General features: G+C 35.9%; 1 protein-coding gene across 2 annotated transcripts in view; it reads left to right on the forward strand.

Moving 5' to 3' along the window:
* Nucleotides 1–21,604, forward strand: part of UPF2 (UPF2 regulator of nonsense mediated mRNA decay) — a 116,599-nt gene extending 94,995 nt beyond the window's left edge. The window contains exons 16-22 of one of the 2 annotated variants that reach the window (XM_090266543.1): nucleotides 208–347; nucleotides 1,893–1,988; nucleotides 2,484–2,582; nucleotides 6,299–6,466; nucleotides 13,635–13,776; nucleotides 14,871–14,991; nucleotides 20,314–21,604. In XM_090266543.1, the coding sequence (XP_090122669.1) occupies nucleotides 208–347; nucleotides 1,893–1,988; nucleotides 2,484–2,582; nucleotides 6,299–6,466; nucleotides 13,635–13,776; nucleotides 14,871–14,991; nucleotides 20,314–20,323 (776 nt within the window). In that variant the 3' untranslated portion in view covers nucleotides 20,324–21,604. Of the gene's footprint in view, nucleotides 1–207; nucleotides 348–1,892; nucleotides 1,989–2,483; nucleotides 2,583–6,298; nucleotides 6,467–13,634; nucleotides 13,777–14,870; nucleotides 14,996–20,313 lie in introns of those variants that run through there. The other variant, XM_090266544.1, reaches the window with a different exon arrangement.
* Nucleotides 21,605–23,080: the final 1,476 nt, after the last annotated feature.

Here is a 23,080-nt window from a genome sequence, read left to right on the forward strand (position 1 = left end):
GACTAAGAAATGTATTAGTTGAAATGAAGTTCTGCTCAGTTTTTTAAATGATTCTCAAAATAGTTTTAAATTCTGTTTATTTTACTATTGTATTGGGGAAATGGCTGTTGAATTTTTTTAATACATACTTTTAAATGAAGTGGCATAATACTGAAAACTTGCCTTTATCTTTTTTGAATGTATTTTCTGCTTTTCCTTCATTTCAAGGCCTAGCAAATGACAAAGATTCAAAAGATTCTATGTCAGAAGGAGACAATCTTGAAGAGGATGAAGAAGAAGAAGAAGGAGGAGCTGAAACAGAAGAACAATCTGGAAATGAAAGTGAAGTAAATGAACCAGAGGAAGAGGTGATGACTTTTATTTATAACAAATAGGTGCATTTGTACAGGAGTATTTTGATTGTATGAGTCAAGATTTTCTTTATAAAATAAACTCTACCTCTTAGTTTTATTATATTAAATATAACTAATAGTATATGTCTGTTATAAAAATCTTTGGATTGTTTTTTAAAAAGTAAGTACTCATCATAGGATTGTTTTTTATTAAGACTATTTTTAGAGCAATTTTAGGTTTATAATAAAATTAGGGGGAGGTATAGAGATTGCCTTTGTACCCCATACCCCCAGACATGCACAGCCTCTCCTGTTATCAGTATCTTTCACCAGAGTGATGCATTTGTTACATTAATGAGCCTATATTGACGCATTATCGTCACCCAAAGTCCACAGTTTACGTTAGGGCTCAGTCTTGGTTTTGCACAATCTGTGGATGTATATATAATGACATGTATCTGTTATTATGGTTAGGACTTCTATTTAATAAGCAATTTGAAGAAAAAATTGTTTAATCTTCTGTGTATCTTATTCTCTTTTGAATACGAACTTATAACCTGTGGGTTTTATAAGAACAAAATTACTGTCTAGATATTAATAACTTAGCTTTATTTTTCTCAGATATAATGGTTTCTGAAATCTGAAGTTCATTATGCACCATGATAGCATGCCCTGTTGTTTTTATGACTCTGTTAGGCTAAACCATATGAAATTGCTCTTCTACTGTTCTGTACCTACCAAAATCTCATTTTTATATGGTTCAAACTAACAGTTTAAATTTTTTTCTTTTTTCTTCTAAACCTGCTTAAGTTTTAAAAGTTCCAGCTAAAATAATAGAATGTCTGAGATTTGCTTTATGATGTGGAGGTAGACTGGGGAATAAGTTTAGGGGTATAGAAGAAACTATAAACTGACTGTGTGTGACCTAATAGAATCAAACTGGCAACCTTTTGTACTACAGGCCCATGCTCAGTCCACTGAGCCACACCGGCCAGAGCAAGAGTGTGATGATTTAGAAGTCTTATTTTAACTTTTCTGAGCCTTAGTTTTTTATGTATAAAAATGGGAACAGTAAAGCTTATCCTTCCTTCTTTAGAATTGGGTAAAACAAAACAAACTGAAGTATGAGAGCACCTTCCAAACTGAGGATTTTTATACAATGCAGTGCTTTATAAAATTGAGTCACTGCTTTCACCTGGTAATGATGTTAAAGTTGAACTATTTATTGCTTTTCTTTGCGAAGTTGGTGGATATTAAAAACAATTATGACAAATTCAGTCTCTTGAGTGAGTTAGGAGAAAAATACATGAGATTCAGGAAACTCATTCCTTGTGTAATTCAAGGAAGAGATTCTACAAAGGATCTTTGTATTATTAAATCAGTGGAAGATAGTGAAATGGGGTTTCAGCTACTGGTATGTAGTAACTATTGCCAGCTGACTTTGCCCTACCATTGAGAATAATAAAGAATTATACAGACATTTCAGAATCTTTTTAAGGTATGTAAAATGTAGTAACCCTTTTCAAAATGTTTTAATCTTCTAATATTAAAAAATTTCAGGAGGGTTCTGATAATGATGAAGATGAAGAAGAGGAAGAAAACACAGATTACCTTACAGATTCAAATAAGGAGAATGAAACTGATGAAGAAAATACTGTATGTATGGCTGAAAACTTGCTTCTTGAAATTGTGCAACATTTTCATAGTATTTTAATTTTAACCACTAAAGTTTTGTTTCTTGTGATTATTGAAAAATATTTCTTTAGAAGTTTATTTTTTGCCCTGGCTGGTGTGGCTTAGTGCATTGAGTGCCGACCTGTGAATCAAAAGGTCACTGGTTCAATTCCCAGTCAGGGCACATGCCTCAGTTGCAGGCGAGATCCCCACTAGGGAGTTTGTGAGAACCAACCTGATCACATTGATGTTTCTCTCCCTCCCTTCCCCTCGCTCTAAAAATCAATAAATGGTTTTTTTTTTTAAGTTTATTTTCAATTTGGTTTCCTATCTAAGTACTTTTCTTTAACATTTAATAATACTATATATTTTACTCACTTCTTAAGTATCTTGAACAAGTTATCAGTACAAGTCTCTGCCATGGAAAACACTACAGTTAAAATTTCTGGTCTCATTTCTTGTTCTTGTTTTAAAAAGGAGGTAATGATCAAAGGAGGTGGACTTAAGCATGTACCGTGTGTAGAAGATGAGGACTTCATTCAGGCTCTGGATAAAATGATGCTAGAAAATCTTCAGGTATGAAATGTTGCTCTAGTCCAGAATATCTTCTCACTGCAAGATATTGCAGTGCATTCAATACCGTTTAATAGGAGCATCTCTTCTATGTAAACATGTGCCTCTGCAGCAGTTTTTTCTTAATTTATACAGTTTGCACCTTCCAGTACTTGCATTTCACTTCCTGATTTGCAGTTTTCTTTGAGAATGGGGGGAAATGTATTAAATGTAAGACTTGGAATAGAGTAATTTCATTGTACCAACTTCTGTCTTTTCTTTCTGAATCATCTTATTTTTCTAAGACCCTTTACTTAAAGCAGTTTGTTTAAGAGTCATACTTTGTAGGAGATAAACATTTGGGGAAATTTCAATTTTGTAAATTCCTAAGTTTGATTTATAATTTGAATAACATACAGATATTTAGAGAAATATTAGTTAATTGATGTTTAAAGAAATGTTAGTTGTTTAATGTATTCACGACATTAATACACTGGATTTTATAAAAAGCTTCATCATTCCAGTAATTTAGAGTAATTATGTTTTTCTATAGTTAGAGGTAAAAGTCTCATAGACTGTTTACTTTAGCCTTATACACAGTAGCTATTGTTAAACACTTTGGTAACTTGAAAAGAGTGCTTTTGTTGGAATGGTAGGATGAAAGCTCCATGGGGTGGGTTTGATGGAAAAATCAGAAGGGAGGAGGTGAAAATACTGGATATAGCTAACTCTTGAGGAGTTTTACTAGAAGGGGAAGAGAAATGGGGAGGTAGCTGGAGAAGGTCAGAGAAGGATTATTATTAAGACTGAAGATATTACAGAGTTTATGTGCTGCTGGGGAGTAATATTTTAGAGAAGAAACGATGGGTTTTACTTTTATTAATGCTACTAAGGCTGAAAGCAATGATAATGTACAAATTACCATCGTAGGTATGTTAGGCCAATTTGTTTCTTTCTAAATATATTAAAATTCTCCATATATCTTCAAAGCTCTTAAATTATGAAGTAAATCTTGTATTCATGTGATTTAGGAGCACAGCTCAAATAAAACAATCATTATAATTGATACTCCCGTTGAAGAGATAACAGTTTACTTCATAAAGAAACTTTTTCTATTTTACATGAGTCAGTAGTAGCCACTTATTTATTTGTCTAGCAAGTATTTATTGAGCATCTATTCTGTGCCTAACACTGTGCAACAGGTTTACTCTAAAGTAGTAAAAAAAAAAACAGACCTGCTTTTTACTCTCAGGAAATGTAGTGTTATTGGGGAAGGTAGATATTTAACAAATAAACAAAATACACACTCTCAAATTATAATAAATGCTAAGGAACTAAAAGAACAGAGTGCTTTGGCTGAGAATAAGGGAAGGGCCTTCTTCAGATAAGATAGGGAAGGCATTTCTGAGGTCATGACTTTTAGACAAGACAGGTAAAATTGAGTCATTTAGGTGAAATATAGGAATGATTTGTCAAAGGTCCTGAGGTGGAAAAGCACTCGTAATGTTTGAAAAACTAAAAGACCAATATTAATAGGACCTAGTCAATTTGTGACACCTTTCGAGTGGCCTGGTCCTATATGGAGGTGGCTCAGACTGGGACAAACTCGTCGGCAGCCATCCGTCTCAAGAGACGATGGTGTAGCTTCTTAAGAGTCTATCTGCACTGCCGAGAATGGCTGTGCAGTCCGACTCGGGAGTGACACGGTATCTGTCTCCTCCCGTGTTGAATCGACATCTTGCGATGACGCTGGAGTGTCCTCTCCAGTGAAGCTGAAGCTACAGAGCCTGGGCAGGGTGATATGGAGGGTCTGCTGTTGCCCATGCAGCAGACCCCCCCTCTCTTCGCAGCTGAAGGGTCCAAGGGAAAGACGGAGTCGATACAGCTTGGCTTCAGGTGCGCCGCAGGAGTTGCCGGTGTTGACTACAACGTCAAACCGCCTTAGGGACTCCGACTCCGGATTTTCTGTCGGGGTTTACTCCCTTAGCCTTTCCCCTGAAGAGGTATGCCGCAAGGCAGCGGAGGTTTTTTGGAGTCAGAGTTTTCCTGGGACAAACTAATAGCAGAGATACTGGATAGAAGGCTGTTGTAATCCCAGGTGAGACATGATGGCTATCTATCTGGGATAATGACAGAACACCTGGAGAGAAGTCTGTATTTGAAAGCTATTTAGATGGTAGAATGAACTGGATTTATTTGGTGCTTGATTAGATAGTTGTAGAGGTGGGAGATAAAGAGTCAAGGATGACACTCAGTTTTTTAGCTTGGACCACTGGCTAATCTCTCTGACAGGAAACAAGGGCAGAGTAAGCAACCATTCCACTTGGCCATGGTAAGTTTGAGCAGCCTAAGTGGAGATGTCTAAATGGAGATGTCTGGAGAACAGAAGAGAAACATAAATGGAATGGTTGTTAGAGCATATTTAAAGCTATGACAATAAGTGAATCACCCAGGTGAAAAGTATGGAGGGAGGAGAAAAACAGATTCAGGGTTGAACACTCAGGAACCCCTCTGGAGATTAGTCTATCAAGATTTGTCTAACATGATCCTTTGAAATATTAAGTTAAAAGTTTTTATAAATCTTAAAAATCTTAACCATGAGAGAACTTCAGACAAATTCTAACAAATTGCAACTTAGAGATCAAAAACAATAAAATGTTATACCTTTATTAGCATTTTGCTTGATTTGCAAGTCTCTTGCAAATAATGAGCCTATATTAAAAGACTAAATCATAGTAAAGCCATTTAAAAACCTTCGTGGCCTTTCAGCGTTATCTACTAGCTTTAAATATCTGGCTCTTTCCTCATTTGTGTTCATTCATTATAGGGAATAATTTGCAGTTCCCTAAATGCACTGTGCCATTTTCTGTTTTTACTTTTCCACCTGTTCCTCCCCTGCCTAAATTTCCTCCACATCCCATCTGCTTGGAAGAAATTGTATGAAGTCTTTAATGTTCTCAAGTGTCCCATTTTTATTCAGCTTTCATGAAATCTCAGCACCAATTTATTCCCAACCAGGCAACTCCATCTCCAACAGGTTATATAACTTGGGTGAATCGTATTTAATTAATCCGTTTCTCTCTTGCTTAACAACTTTTTAAGTTCTTTGAGAATAGAGACTTTTAAAAAAATATTAATATCTCCAAGCCTAACATAGTAAGTCTTCAGTGAAGGTTCGTTTAAATAAATTGGTTGACAAGTCTAGTGTAAATGTTAAAAATAATTGATAATAAAAAACAGGATGTTAATCTGAATATACATAGATTCCATTTATTTGTAAATATTAATTGCATGCTTGCTGTGTGTAAAACATTGCTATAGAACACTAGGGAAAAGGGTATACAGTGATGAAACCCCCAAGTCTTATGGAGGATTCTCACAGAGAAGTGGGCAATTATGCTATACAAAAATTATGAAGGAAGATGTATCCTGTGATTATGAATGAAAAGGCACAGTACATTCGAGGAACAGGGAAATTTTGTAGAGTCTATAACATTGTGTGTCTGGGCCTAGAGGGGCTAGAGTGATAACCAGGAGCCAAATCACAGTTCTTTCAAGCCAGTTGCAAGGGTTTGGGAACCCAGGAAGACAGTAGTTTCATCTGCATTTCACAGAGATTACTCAAGTTCTAATGACTGTGTTTTAAGAAATATAACACTGAATGCATTGTTTGCAATTTATATTTACATATATCCATGTGTACCTTAGAGTATTTATATTTTTGCATTTCTCTCTTAAAGCAACGAAGTGGCGAATCTGTTAAGGTGCACCAACTTGATGTTGCTATTCCCTTGCATCTCAAAAGTCAGCTGAGGAAAGGGCCTCCACTTGGTGGTGGGGAAGGAGAGGCAGAGTCCGCAGACACGATGCCATTTGTCATGTTAACAAGAAAAGGCAATAAACAGCAGGTAAGAAACTGCCCGCTGTGTATTCAGGATTGTTATCAAGTGCAAGTAGTAACTGTTTTCTAGGTTCTGAATTCTTTTTTGCCTACAAGGGGGAAAGAGTTGGAAACGTTTAAAATATTCAGTGGTAGAAATAATTTTATCTAGTATATGCATAGAAGACACATCTGACTTGTACCAAGTGGTATTTTTGAATGGAAAGGAAATTTATTTCAGTAGGAAGGTTTCCTAAGTATGCTGAGAGTGGGAAAGGAAAAGAGGATAATGACAGATACATCTCAAGAAAATGCTTAGTTGTCAAGATTTCTCTTGAAAATCATTATTTTTGACCCTGAATCCTTTTCCATTCTCCTTGGACTGCTTCCCTCTTCTTTCCTATAGTTCACAGATGGCTCTCAGAATCATTTCCCTGACTACGAAACTATTACATCGGGGATTTATACATTGACAGCTCATCCTGCTGAGGGAGATAGACAAACATCATATATTGCAGATAGTGGAAAGAGCTAATTCTAGAATAGATCATGTGTTACCAATACTGTAAAAACATTTCAGAAATCAAGCTGTCTCTTAGGGTTGATGGAATCTTAGGATAATAGGCAGCATTTTCCTGTTTTAGTGGTATGTAAAATAATGGTGCATCTTAAAATGGAATCTTAAATTCTGTAAAATGGGGTAGCTACTACAACTTCGCATAGACCAGTCCACTACCTGGCTCCCATAGTCATTTAGCAGATATTAATTGTTTACTTGCTCTGCACCACACATTATTCTATGTGCAGAACATAGAGCAGCAAACAGTCTCTCCTCATGAGAGCTTTTTCATTCTGTGTTGGGAGGCAGACAATAAAATACATACTATCAGGTTGGGAACATGCTATGAAGGAAAATAAAGCAAAATAAAAAGGATAGAAAGCAACTGGGGTGGGGAGGAGGCCCCGAGAGGGAGACTGGTGTTTCAGATGGACGGTCACGGAAGACCTCTAATGAGATGTTGCTCATCATGGAAGGTAAATTCTGTTCCCTTCCTACCAGTGCAGCTCAAAGAGATGATGCTTAAATTTTATCTCTGCTTTTGTCATGTCATTTTTTGTTTACACAAAGGATCAAGGTTGTACAGTATACCATTATTTTGCTGTAGTGTAAGTCTTGAGATAATGAAAACTGTATACCAATTAGAATATTGAATGTATGGCTGGAAAGGATTTACATCATGACTTATTTTAATAGTTAACTTTGATTTAGGTTCAGAGGCCCGCGGTAACTTTCAGACACTGTCCTCGTAATTCCTTTCCAGTCATCAGGCTTTCCTCCTGTCTCACCCTCAGGTCAAGGTTAAGCTCTGCCATTTCCCCAATCTCCTGTCCTCCACTCATTCCCTAGAAAAATTAGGACTTCTCTTGATCTTTGTATGCAACTGCTCTCCTCAGAGTGCTTGAAACTGCTACTTCACCAGTTAGTTACCAGGGTACTCAAAGTTCAGAGTTTTTGCTTTTCTTGGGACTAACTTCTCTGAGCTAGACTTCTATTTCCATCATCACATTTTAGGTCTGCTTCTTATTTTTTATTTTCTTTAAAAGCTGTCAGTCCTTAACACCAGATTTTTGGGGCACCAAAAAAATAAAGTTAGTTTGGTTTTTTACTGTGAAGGGCAGTAGTACATGGCAACTTCAGATAGCCATACATTGGTTCTCATTCCCTTTAAGCTACTGAACATTTGTATTACATTGGCACACTTCTTGAGCCTTGATTTTTTTTTTTTTTTTTTCCTTAGCTAGAAGAGGGCTTAGGGATGTAATTACATGAGAGCAAATAATGTTATTTTATTTATCCCTCCCTTTTGTGAGGCACACACAGAAATTTATTACACCTTTGTCAACTTGTACACCCATATTACCTCTTCAGAATGAGTAGGCATAAATTAAATCAAAACCTATCTCAAAAAAACTTGAGCGTTGAAAAAAAATTATTTCAACAGCTCTAAATTCTGACTTCTATGGTTTGAAATAAGACTATGTGCTTATTTCTTAGAAGGAGTATTTTTAGTTTAAAGTGGGTAGATTATATACTGTGTCACTGACATAACTACAAAATAAGTACAAGTTCTTCTTAAAATGTGAAATGTTTAATTTTTAAGGAAACATTTTTACTGAACTTTATTTAACATTAGCAAACATGAAGTGAGAATTCAGAATACATGGTTATTAAGTAAGTTTTCAACTCAAATTTTATTTGGAATTTTGGAAAATGTTCAATTTTAGGAACATTACTTGAAGAAACATCACTGGTATTTCATGGTCTGAAAAAGAAAATTATTTTGTTCTGATATTTATTTCTTTATTTGACTTTTGGGTGTTTGCCCTTTTGGTGCAACGGTTTTTCTAGAAATGTGAAATATGTTGCCTTTATATGAATCTTTAGTTCTTAAGTGAAAGACCTCTTTGTGCACAAATTTGTGCTCAGAAATAATGTTCTCCTGTAGTCATTAGGAAAATTTGCACCAATAAAATCAATAGTTGAAAAGAAAGGATAATGCTGATAATTCTAAATTCAGATATTTATGAATTAGAATAATAAATTGAAATAAAATGTTTTTATTATCAAAACATTTTAAATTAATGGAACCATTATATGATGTTTTAAAGCTATCTGATTGTTTTAAACAAATGCACAATATATTTATTATAGTTTAATACTTCTTAACCATTTCTTTCAGTTAATAGTTATAAGGAATCATGATTTGTTTTACATATCTTTTGACTGGAGTAATTGATTGTGTTTATCATTGTAACTTGGGGTTTTATATATGTATTTGCATACATAAATTTCTTTTTCCAATTTTAGCTAGTTGTGAAGTAGCTTTAAATACAGTGTAAATCACCTTTACCCATTATATTCCAGGAAGTCTAGTTTGACTTACTAATTTTTTGCCGTCTAGCTTGCTATAAAGTAGTTCCTCTCTTTTAAGAGATCTTAGCAGCTTTATGGTAAAGACACTTGGTGAGGGTGACATCAGGAAGTTTGACTCTTGTACTTTCTGTATTTATTACTATCTCTTCTATTTTTTAAAAAACACAAAATACTTGAGAACTTTATCATTCGTAAAACTTGTCTTGGGTTATAAAGTGTTTTTGTCTTTTATTTGTAATTATTTCTCTCTAGAAGATGTTTAACCTTCTAGAAGAAATTGTTAGTCTTAGAAATGAATAGAAATCCTATATTTTTCATATTTTTGATCAGATCATTCTGAAATTTTCTTTGTAATATTTTATACTGTTTTATTAGAATAATTCATATCATTATCATTAAGCTTGACATTACTGGTTTATGGAGGAAATTTCATATGTTGTTATCAGGAGCCTAATGGAAAAAAATAGCTGCCCTGTTTTCTTTCTGAGTGTGTTAATGTGACAGATAAACAGAGCTTATAATCGCAGCTGTAATTTCATGGTGATCAAGAAGTTATCTACCTACATTTCTTACTGAGCTAGTTTAATTGAGTAATATGCCACTCCCTCTGTGTTTGCATATATTTACCCTTACCATCTCAAATACAAGTAGAACAGAATGCTTTCTATGTAAATAGTGCTGAAAATAATTTCATTATGAATTATCATGACACCCTACAATAACTACTGTTTAATAAGCATAAATTTATTATGTTTTTTTCACGTATTAGATGCATATAAATTGATTTTGAGCTGAACTTTTTCGTTAATTTATTTTTTGTGTGTCTTCCTGAATTTTGAAAAATAAAAGGTTTATTATAGAGAATGATGGCCATTTTATTTGACTTTGTTTCAATTGTTTTTGTTAGTGGAAATAAGAAAGTTGGGGCAAGTTGCATTGGATGTAGACACATTCTGATGTAGATTACTACACAGGCGTAAGGACAGGTGTACAGTAGTAGTTAAGGATTTTAGTTTCTACCTATTGGTTGTTAGTCTCATTTTGCTAAGAAGGTGATTTTTAAAAATTGACTTGTGATTTTATTTTACTAGTAGTTTTATTTTCAGAATGTATAGGAGATAATAAGTGAGACTGTTATTCTGAACTTTAATACTTTAAAATGCATTACTAATAGGTAATATTTATGAAGTACCTACTGTGTGCTAGGCACTATCTTGTGTACTTTACATATTTTTTACATACTCATTTAATTCTCACAACAATCCTAAAAGGTAGTACCGTATGTTCTCCTCATTTTACCTATGAGAAAGAGAGTTCTTAACTGATAAGCCAGGTCATATTAGTAAATGAAAGGGATGAGGTATAAACCTAATCTACCTGACTACAAAAATCCATGTTCTTAAATTCTGTGCAGCACTACATGGCAAGTATGTATTTCATGAAAGAACTGATTGTAATGTGGATATGAAAGGAAACTTGGGGGAGGGGCAGGAAGAAAGATAGTATAGATTTCATATTTGTGGAAGAAGGAAAAATTGATCATGATCAAGCCATATACACTAGAATTTAGAAATAAACAGCACAATCAGCAATTTTTAAAGGAGATGTGATTCAAGAATATGAGGTGCTTTTTTAAAAGACCATATTCAAGATCATGAAAACAAGTAAGGGTAAACCCCACTGCTCTGGAGAGGCTGAAGAAACCACCATTCACTTTCATTTTTATCAAGGAGAAAGATTTCTACCTGAAAGAGTAAATTAAAGATTGAGTAAAATTAGATAGTGTCAAAAGGGATAATTTATTTACTTTAAATGAGTTTCAGTTTCAGGCATAAACAAATTATATCCTCAAGGACTGAAAGAACTTCTATAAGTAATTCTAGAGTAGTTGTCATTAAACTTAGAAAAGTCTTACAGAATGGAACAGTAGTCAAAAGACTCATAGAGGGCAAATATTTCCTTTTTCAAAGAGCAAGAAAAAAAATTCTGATACTATATAATCTAGTAAACTTGATGTCAACTTTTAGCATAATTCTAGATTGAGTTTTAAAATAGATGGTTTTGGTCATTAGGAAAAGAAAATTAAAATGGAAGTAAAAATATTCAGATGTGAAGGAACCAGAACCCTCATACACTACAAGTAGAATGTAAAATGGTGAAACCACTTTGGGGAGATATATATATATATATATTTCCCCCCCCCCTTTTTAAAGATTTTATTTATTTATTTTTAGAGAGGGGAAGGGAGGGAGAAAGAGAGGGAGAGAAATATCAATGTGTGGTTGCCTCTCAAACGCCCCCAACTGGGGACCTGGCCTGCAACCCAGGCATGTGCCCTGACTGGGAATCCAACCAGTGACCCTTTGATTCACAGGCCAGTGCTCAGTCCACTCAGCCACACCAGCCAGCACTTGGAAAATATTTTTACAGCTTCTTAAAAGGTAGAACACACTACATATTCCCAGCATTTTTTATTTAAAAGAAATGAAAACGTGTGTCCACACAAACATTTGTACAAAAACTAGAAACACCAAATGCTATCAATAAGCAAATTAGATAAACAAATTATGGTGTATTTATACTAGGGAATACTTACTACTCTACAGTAAAAAGGAATGAACCGTTGATACATGCAACAGCACAGATGCATCTCAGAATCATTGTGCTAAGTAAGAGAAGCTGGATAAAACAGGACTGTATGGTTCAATGTATATAAAATTTTAGAAAATGCAAACTAATCAATAGTGACAGAAAGCAAGTCAGCAGTTGCTTGGCGATAGGGTAGAGGAAGAGATGGATAACAAAGAGGGACAAGAGGAACCTGAGGAGGTGATGGATAGCTCATCATCTCATTTGTATGCATGTGTCAAAATTCATCAAATTGTACATTTAAAATATGTGCAGTATACTATGTGTTAAATATACCTCACTAAAGTTGTTCTTTTTTTAAAAAATGGTTTTGAGCTCCTAATAGAAAGTGATGGTTGCAAAGTGTTCGTACTAGACCACTAAGAGCAGGTTATATCAAACTTAGTTCCTTGAAGAGAAGGGATGAGGTCTACTATGCTGGTAGCTAAATGGACTACTTTAAATATATTTTTGTTTTGATATGTGAGATATTTAATTATATGTATTGTAATGAAAATGAAATGTAGTTAGTTGGGTTTGTAGATACTTTTACACCCACACATGATATTTTTCACTTCAGTGTCTCTTTCCTTAGTGTTCTGGTTTTAACATTTTAAGAACATTGACTGTGTGCATTATAAAAGAGAATAAACATCAAGAAAGGACATCGAGATAATACAAAGAATAAAATTGTCAAATTAGACTCAGATGAATCAGAGATCTTATGCAGTGTTAAGCTTTACTAATAATTTCAAGGATGCAGGCATTCAAAAGGCTTAGATTATGCAGAGAGAGGTCCAGGATCCTGAGCACAGTTTCCCACATCCTTCCTTTCTGCATCAGACATGACTTTAGTCCAAGGTATTAAAGGAAGTCTCTTAAGTGAGGGGTGTAAGTTATACACAGCAGAGAGAATTTAGGTTATGAAACATCTTTATTGATGGCTCAGATAGTTACATAGCTTAGTCAACAATTTCCAGAGAGCCCATAAATTCATAGATTCTATCTCGTTTTGTTTACCTTGCACAATTCTAAACCCAAGAACATTCTAAAATCAAAAACAATCCATAGATAAGGACAGTCTCCCATAACAGAAATAGATCTTGTATGTCACTTGCTTAATTCTTCCTCCTTTCCAACATCATTGCTATCTTTAGAAATATGAAGATCTGTTAATACTGAAGATGGACTAGATTTGTTCAGTTTGGTTCAGGAGGGCAGAACTGGTTCCAGAGAATAGAAATGTAAAGGATGCAGATTACAACTTGCCATATAAAGCCTTTCTGACAATTACTTACACATTCTGGGGTCTACAGGATGAAAGTGATCTCATTGCTAGGTGTATGCTTCCAAACAGGGTGCAGGAAAGAGGAGCTTTTCATGGAGGTTGAGCTTGATGACACCCACTTCCCATCCAACCCTAATGAGTTTGTCTCTAGTTGAGTAGTAGTAGTATTATCTGTTTATGTTCTTAGATTTTACTGTCTTTATTGATTTATAGAAAAAGGAAGGCATTATTATTTTTCTTAACTCATTTAATTCTACTTACTATTTTATTTGAAATTTTTTTTCTCTTAATTTTCTCAAGTCATTTGTGATTTCTTTTTCTCATGCCCCCTCCCCCCCACCCCAGTTTAAGATCCTTAATGTGCCCATGTCTTCCCAACTTGCTGCAAATCATTGGAACCAGCAACAAGCAGAACAAGAAGAAAGGATGAGAATGAAAAAGCTCACACTAGATATCAATGAACGGCAAGAACAAGAAGATTATCAAGGTATAAAATCATTTGTAGGACAGGAACGGAAATTTTTTATGGCTTTTGGGCTTTTTAAATGTAGACTATTAAAGTTGTTATTCTCGATTTTTTCATGCCATGTTTGTATATATTTAGTCTGAGAAGTTGATTTTTTATATTCCATCCTATCTTCTTTTTTCTTTTATTTGTAAAATAACAAGAATGTAATTGTCATAATTTGCAAGTGAGATAATAATCAATTTTTAATCATGTCAGTCAACTGTGAACAAATTAACTCAACAAATATTATCTCATTTTGTCTCTTTGGGAATCCTGATCTTGAAGAACCTATGTTTCTTCATATTTAAGGGTATCCTGAAATTAGGGCTCTAGTTTTATGCAGACATACTTACCATTCTTGGATTAACTGGAACCTTATGTCCAATGGATAACTTCATAAGTTAGCGTTTTGTCATTTCTATGGTACCTACATTTTAGAGCAGTAACATGGTTATTTACATAATGCTGTAATGACAAACTGCTTTTTGTGCAAGAGATTGTTATGTAAATAAATACCTGGTTTTCTGTGTTTAAATCTCAATTCTAGAATCTCCTCTTCCTGCTGATAGCAATCTTTTTTATTTTTTTAATAATAAATAATAATAGCTAACAATCGGTATAAATGCTTAGTTACTATGGGCCAGACACTGTCTTTATATACTTTTTCAAAGCATTTAACCTTCACAACAGATCTGTAAATTATATGATCCACATTTTACATTTAGGGAAACTGAATCCAAAGTCCCACAACAAGTGACAGAGCTGGGATTTGAACCAATATTCTGTTTCAAACACTGTGCTTATACTGTACCGCTTCTCATACTGTTCTACTGACTCATAAGACACTTATATCGAGGCCAAATTGACAATAAGGGAGCCATTGGATCTTAAAGAGCACATCTCATCTCTTGGTGTGTACTTCTTAATCATTTTAGTCTGTTTAATGGATATATTTCTTTAGTCAGCAACCTGACAGAACTGATAAAGTTGATCTCCTTAGGGTTTTATTTGCTTCATGGGAGGAGGGCATTTACCAGAGCTCACTACCCTTTCTGTTTTGCTCCTCATGACAGAAATGCTACAGTCTCTTGCCCAGCGCCCAGCTCCAGCAAACACCAATCGGGAGCGGCGGCCTCGTTACCAACATCCAAAGGGAGCACCTAATGCGGATCTAATCTTTAAGACTGGTGGGAGGTAGGACCGTCTCTCTCATCTCTCCCTTAGCTCTTCAGTTTTCATGATGTCCATGTGAATAAATTTGGTAGTTCTGGGTTATACTTAATGATGAAGGCTTAATTATTAACAAAATAGGTAAGTCTTTGCATTGTAGGTATTTGAGAAAAGAAAACATTTATAAAAGTTACAGGGTTTTTTGTTTTTTAAGTCTTGATTTTTAGCCATGCTGATTTTGGCTTTTCTCTTTTGCATTTATAGAGAAGTCTGATTATAGATTACTTTAAGAGAAATCACAAGAGATTGTGTGTGTTAGGATCTCTCAGATTAGTGTTAAATCATCTTATAATTTATAAAATTAAAATCTATTTCCTAGACTTTCAAGCATGCAGGTTGAGTTTGTTTTGAGGTATTTTGTTTGTTTTTTAAATTCCTGCCATTTCTACTTGAACTTGAATTGTTCATTATGAAAAAAATTAAAACTATAAGTAATTTCACAGAGAACATGTTCACTCACAAGGCCTCGTTCATCTGTTTTTAAAGAATGAAATTATTCACAGTTTTTCTGGGACCTGATCTAAAGACTCATCATCAACTCAGTTTTTTGTCTTGTCGTCAGGTATGATCAAAAGTGATATTGGCTTTGCTGCTCTTACTGATCTCCCTCCAGGTATTAGTGTTTAGACTGAGGATATACAATAGCCCCAAGATGTCACCTTGTCATTGGGCACAGGCGAGCAGATGTACAAGGGAGTGTGCTGGGAATAGTAGCAGGAGTAGTTTATTGTTGAGGAGAACAGCGTTAGGGATAATACAGATGTTGTTAGACCTTATGTCTTTTACTCACTGAATATATTTGTGTGTTCCTGATAATTTTTTTTTAACTATATGCTCAGACAACTTGAATCAAATTGAAATTTAGAAAATTGGTTTGCTATGACAGTTTAGGGATCTGTTTTTTAACATCTGTTGAGTGTAGTGTTTTTAGAAATCCAAGTCAGAAATGTTGAGGGAGGGAGGGAGAAATGCTTTACAATCACATCTAATTAGGCATAATAAGATATTAGGTTATATTTAATTATCCAAACTTTCTTAAAATCCTTTAATGAAACTTTTTATTGCTGCCAAAATGTAGAAGCAGCGAGCGAGGTTAACAGGCCATGAAAATATTAGTTTCCTGCTTTTATTTTTTTTTAGAGCGGCCTTAAAGGTATACCATAGTGTTCTTGATAATCTCTGTTTCTTCTTTCTGTCTTTTGATGGCAGACAGAACTATTAGAATATTTTTATCTTGATGTTTTCTATCAAGTTTACCTGTTCCTATTGCAGCTTAACATGTCTTAACAGCATTGTTTCTATTAATGTCTTAATTCCTTCTAGAGTCAGATATTGCAAATTAGCACCTTTTCTTAATTTCTAAGTATTGAGTGACTTTACAGAATTAGTAGGTATGATGTTTGATACATAATTGATATCTGCAGTAGGATTTGCTCCTCTCAGCTTACATGTATCCATGTATCATGGTTTCGGTCCTGTGCTATGGAAAATTGAAAAGCAGGAAAAAACAATCTTACAGTCAAGTGGGCAAAACAAGTACAGGTAACTTGAAAGAGCTAATTCTGCCCTAGACATATATTTCTTTTAAAATTATTGATTGAGAGTTTAATAAGCACCAAGTATTTCTTAGGCAGTAGGGAACAAAAATATGGGGAAATAGATGTATAATAAACTTATATGCTGTAATGGATGTGTATGTGAACACAAAGGTGCGCCTTTCTTAGTTTGTGGCCAGTTTTTCAATCATTTTTAAAAATCCTTTGTTAACATTCTTTTCCTTTCCTCCTCCCCTCCCCCCATTACGCAAACTGGGAAGAATTGGCCACATTTGTTCTTTATCGCACTGTGTGGCTAACTGGTCTGCTAACCTTCCCTGCTGTTTCACTGAAACTGCATGAGCCACCAGGCTGCCTCCTAATGCTTCATTCAGGAACCTCTTCAGCTCTCAGAGCACTTAGCATGTGGACCTCCCTTTTCTCCTTGGCACTCTCTTTCCTGACTCAGCTCTACTGACTTCTGGTCTTTCTCTTCCCTCCCTGACTTCCCCTACTCTGGTCTCCTAACTCTTTTCTGGACTTGCCTCTGCCTGGAGATGCTCAGGTCTCAGTTTCTGACTATATACTTAGCTGTCTTCTAAAAAACCACTAGACGTCTCAGAGGAACATAAACCTCAGTGTGTCCCCGACCCCAAGCCACTCTCTTTCCCTGTTCTCTGGCTCAGTGAATGGAAACACTGCCCACTCAGTTGTGTAGACTAAAAGTGGAGATTTTTAGTTTAGATTCCTGTCTCCCTCAATTTCCATATGTAGTTAATTAACAAATTCTCTGTATTCTGCTGTATGGCTCTCACACTTCCTTATTTTATTCTACCTCTACTGTAAGATCCTAGATCCAGCTACCATCACCTCTTATTGCATTATTGCCAGCAGCCTCCTGACCTACTTACTTCTCAGTCTTCAATTTCAACTCCTTCTGTTTCATTTCTGTCTGCTGTACTCACAGTGTTTTTTCTAAAATGAAATCTGCTGTCTGATTCTGTGAGCTCTTCAGGGGGTCCTCATGGCTTGTAGGACGAAGTCCAAACTTTTCAGTGTGGTTAACATGTTGAAGGTATACTCACTTTATTAGCTTTATCTCTTGCTGTTTTTTCCCATACGCCTAACTAAGCTGGCCTTTTAGTTCTTTTTATCATTCTTTTGCCTCCTCTGTTTAGAGCCCTTGTACTTTTCCTCTGGATAAGTCCTGCTCCTCCAGCAGCTCTCACCTTGGTATTCTAAAGTCTGATAGGTCAGTGTGTATTTATTGCCCTGGCTCACAGTCTTTCCACAGACACTGCAAATGACCTGGCTTGTCTCTGCTCCCCATGGGGTTGAAGAATGAGGGTAGAGACAAAGCCATTTCAGCTCCTCCGTAGCTCTTGGTGCCCGACATGTAGCAAATACTCAATAAATATTTGTTGAATAGACAAAGAGCCTTTTACAGATCTATGTGTAGTCATTTAATAATCTTTTCCCCTGTGTTCTGCTCCCTAGCTCTTCTCCCTCTTGTTTTCTGATTTTGTGAGAATCCCAACTCTTGAGCTATCCTGTCTGTTTTAAATCTCTTCTTAAAATTGTAACTCGAAAAAAAAAAATCCTAACTTGTCCATCACTCTTGAAAATGGCCCTGTGCAAACTATTGTGATATTTTTAAAGCCAGTGCTGTTACAGTGCACTTGTGGATCTCAGTGTAGAGGAAGAAGCAGATGTGTAACTATGAGTTTTTGAGTCTGTTGAGCACCAAATTTTTTTTGCCATTTTTTAAACTGGTTTTTCAGTGAATAAGTGTAGTCATTTGAAAGAACATAACTGATGGGGTGGAGTCTCCTGGTGGTTTGGCTTCTTTTTATTTTCTTCTATTTTTAACGCTGGGCCAGACTTAGTAGGAAGATGTGTACGTAGAGCAGTGGTTCACCAGATATCTTCAGGAGAACATGCTGAGTGGGAAATTCCTGTACAAAGGAGTGAAAAGAAAATTCTGTGACTGCGGTCTCAAAAACTCTTTTTAATTTGACTCTTAACTTGGATATTGCTTTTTTTAAAAAAAAAATAGTATTAATATTATTGACATTATACAGTAAAGGGAAATTTATTTGGAAACTAGTTATCAAAGAAGTTTAATGTTTTTCTTACCAGTCAGTATGTCTTTTTTTCATTTCCTAATGAGGATTGAAATAGGGCTGGAAGTTAAAATTTCCGCCCTTCTCACCAGTCAGTAATGCTCTAACAAAGGATAAACATTTGCTTATAGATATGTTAAAATAGCAGTAGTGCTCTAAGTAAATAATTATCCAGGTTGTTTTCCACTCTGCTAGTGTTAAAATAACTGCAGCTTAGCGTGTTTGGCAGGTGGTAGTACTAAGATGGGTTATATGCTGCAAATTCATATGGATTACACTCATGCTTCTCAAACTTTAAAGTATGTATTTTACTCACCTTGACTTTTATCAGTACCTTGTAGTTCTGATTCGTTTCTAATAAGCTCCCAGGTGATGCCAAAGCTGCTGAAGTTGTGGACCACACTCTGAGTAGCAATGGGTTATATACCATCAGACTTTTTAAAACCCATCTTAAGGAGAGTGTTCAGTTATTAATTAGATAGTCTGTTTATGTCCTTATTGTAAGGTTAAGTAAATGATAGTTTTGTTATAGAGGACCCTTTAGAATAACATTTAATCCAGAATGTAAATTCTAAGTACTTTTTGGGCTCTTAGATTTTTAAATCTCTTAGAATCATTGTTTGCTTATAAACAAGTCAAGTGACAACCCCCCACACTATAACTAGTGATGCATGTGTCTTACCAAAGACTATGAATATTTCTTTCCTATCATTCATTGCACTTATTTAAAGTATTCTGTTTTAGACCGTTCCTTTCTCTTGATTTCAGAAGACTTACCTTCTCTTTCTCTGAAAGAATACTTGTGTTAACTGACTTTTTTTCCATTTAGTTCAGTTCTGCATGAGTTATGGGCATATACAGTTGAATATTTCATATTTGCATTTTTATTCTTTGAAAGTTTCTTGCCAATGTACTTGCCTTGTGAAAAACAAACTATTAGTTTGCTAGAGCTGCCATAGAAAAGTACCACAAGCTGGGTAACTTAACAGAACTGTTAGCCTCCCAGTTCTGGAGGCCAGAAATCCACAGTCAGGGTATCTGCACAGTTGGTTCCTTCTGAGGGCCGAGAGGGAAAATCTGCTCCATGCCTCTCTCCTGGCTTCTGATGGCTTGCCAGCAGTCTGTGGTGTCCCTTGGCCTTTGCAGTCTCGTCCAGCCTCTGCCTTCATCTTAATAATGGCATTCTGCCTGCGTGTGTCTGTGTCCAAACCGCCCCTTCCTCTAAGGACACGGTTGTACTGGATCAGGGGCCCGTCCTGCTCTGATGTGGCCTCATCTTGACTAATTACATCTGCAGTGACCTGATTTCCAAAGAAGGTCACATGCTGAGGTACCAGCAGTTAGACTTTAACATGAATTTTGGGATACACAACACAAACCATGAATTCTCAGCATCTTAGAAAGTATTTGTAGGAAAGACACCTGGATCACTGTCAGACTTGCTTTTTTTAGTGCTCCTTTTCAGCCTCTTATTGTCTTAGTCCAGTAGGGGTTTGTGTGCTCTTTAAAAAGCACTGATTAATCTGGAGATCAGTAAACAGTGGCTGGTGGTATTAAAGGGGTTCTTTTCTTGCTGGAGGTTTGTCCTCAGTACTAGTTCTTTAACGTTGCCCTGTTTGTGCCCCTAGGAGACGTTGACCCAGCAGCACGTGTCATTTCATTAGGTCCTGTATCTGATGTTGTGGATAGTGGAGTCCTCCAGCAATTGAACGAGAGCAGTGGACACATCTCAGCATGTCGGTCTAGAGAGTTGCGAATCTGAACCTGGGACAGGCTGGGGCCATGAGGCAGAAACAGCAGCCTCTGCCAACACCGGAACAAGCCGCTTCCAGACAAGGCGTAAATGGCCTTTTGTAATGGAAATCACGTGAGGGTTAATCTTCTCTTGAGAATGGCAGTCAAGAAATGAGATGGTTAACTTGACTACTGAGCAGTTACACCCAGAAGAGCGTCAGTGAGATGACTGAGCCGGAGAAGAAACAGTTGTAATGGTAATGGTATGGGGGAAATGAACTTGAGTTTTAAACTTGATTTGAGTTACAGTGTCTCTGAATTGAACATCCCATGTTGGAAGAAGATAACATTTGGGGGCTCCAGGACTACAGTAGAAAAGTATAGCACAAGCAGTAAAATCTTCTAGTAAAAACTTACATGCAGGACAACAAAATGATGAAAGATATCCAAATACCAGATAATCCACCAGGAAGGCTTTTGTTTAGGAATCTGTTTCAAAAGGAACAAGGGATGAGGGAGAAAAATCAATTTTTATCCATCAGAGTAAGTGATATAAAATTGCCTATTAGGGTAAAAGAAAATGTGAAAGACTGTTAGTATAACAAAGAGCATGGATTCAGATGGTTTAGGGAAGTCACACCAGCCTGAGAAGGAGGGGTACTGAGCCCATTGTAAGTATCATTGAAAACAAACAACGTGCCAGTCAGCATGTCACAGAAAATGGACAAAGGACAAGAAGAGGATCAGACGATTTTGTTGACCTTCATGGGTTTACAGCTTGTCTCTAAACAAAATATGGAAGTAGTAGAGCTTTTGTTTTGCTTTTGTTTCGTTTTGTTTTGTCCCCCCCCCCCCCATCCCCCCTTCATTAAATAGAAGTGAAGGTTCTTAGTCTCTTTCTGGCAATCTGTTAATTTATTAGGATAGTTGTCTTTCGTTTGCTTTTCAATAGGCATAGTAAATTTAGTTAAAGAACACATCTGTATGCTGCAACTTGATTACATCTTTTTTCTAGCTATTTTGGTTTTTTTTTTTTTCTTTTACCATGTTTTAGTTTCTGCATGTAGGATTAAATAAAAAACAAAATTTGTAAAGTTGTAACATTTCACATGGAAATGCTGCCCGATCTTCACCAGCTTCAGAAATCTGACCTTTGCCGATGCTGCAATAAAGTGTTGTAATTTAGATCTGCTGTGGTTGCGTTTTATTTGGTTTGGGTTTTGGAAACCTGTTAAATGGATACAACAATATCTTCCAAAGTCATTTTCATCCTTTATAAGGTAGTCTCTCAGGGACAGTTTCTTTAGCATGTCATTAGTAGTGTTGCTCTCACGTCAGCATTCTGTATTTGCATGGTTTTCCTGGGTGCCTGAGTTATTAGCTGCCTTTGGGTCAGTACAAAATGTAGCCTGTGGAGTCCAGTGGAATAAATAGGCTTAAAGGTGGTTAAGATGGAAAATGTTGACACAGCACAGCCTAACATGAGTAGTGTGCATGGTTTTACCAGAATGTGTGTAACGGGTGATAAAAGCTTCTTTAAGACAGGCAACTCAGAAACAAATCGCAGGAATCATTGTTTTCTGTTTTTTTCTAGGCATTCATTCCAAGGCTGACTTAACCAGTCCAAAGGAATACCGGTAACTACTATTGCTCAGATATCTAAAATTCATCTGAGAGTCATTAGAATTTGAAAAGAAATATAATTTTAACTTAAAAAGCAAGTTTCAAAAGTCCTTAATTGTGTTAACGCTGTTTTCCAACCCTCCTCACCATCTCCTCTTGGGGAGAATGGTTTACAAGTTTTGTCACTTTCATGTTTTTTCTAGGTTTTAAATGACTAGGGGAAGCCAGGGAACATTATCCTGTATATCACGCACAAGGCACAACTTCATTCACTTTTCATATGTCACCTAGAAAGAATAAAGTCGATCACTAACAGGTGTAACATGTTTTAGGTACTTTATTCAGTTAGATTACTGTAACAAAGGTGACCTAAAGATTAGTGATATAGAAGATAAGTTCTGTGTTAACAACCAAGAAGTTTGCTTATATTTTTAAGAAATAAATGAGGGGTAAAGCCTCCTGATTTTTGGAAAATACTGTTATGCTTATAATTTTTTTCAGTTTTTATGGACCTCTCTTTCTACCTTGTGATCCATCAAAGGAAGCAGATGTTAACAAACCAGATGTTAGCCAGCGGATTTTGCCCTTTAATACTTTGTTTCCTCTTCAGGGGATTAATAAGCTAAAAAGGCTTCTGGAAACCTAAGAGTCTGTCTGGGTGAGAGCTGCCCAGGCCCTTGCATGCTCTTAGTCTCCATATAGTCATTACAGACTTGACCCATGGGAAAACCAGTGGCCAGAAAGAAGAAAGGATACAGATAGCACACAGTATCTGGAAGAGCCAAACAAGAAGCAAGACTAGAAAAGTAAACACCACATAAGCAAGACACAGAAACACCAAAGAGGAGAGAGCATGGCCCCGATTCCTGGGAGGCCCTGGGGTGGTGATGCTGGAACATGTGGAATGTTACTATCAGAAGAAACCCTTAGTTTGCAGATGAGGGATCATCCTGAGAAGTGCAGGGGCTTAACTCCTTTCAGTGCTGTGAGATCAGTCATTGGTAGTATCAGAGTTTTTGTAATGAGCAGAAATAGCTT

Source organism: Furipterus horrens, unplaced genomic scaffold, assembly GCF_987537825.1.
Source record: "Furipterus horrens unplaced genomic scaffold, mFurHor1.1.pri manual_scaffold_2, whole genome shotgun sequence".
NCBI classification, from domain to species: Eukaryota; Metazoa; Chordata; class Mammalia; order Chiroptera; family Furipteridae; genus Furipterus; species Furipterus horrens.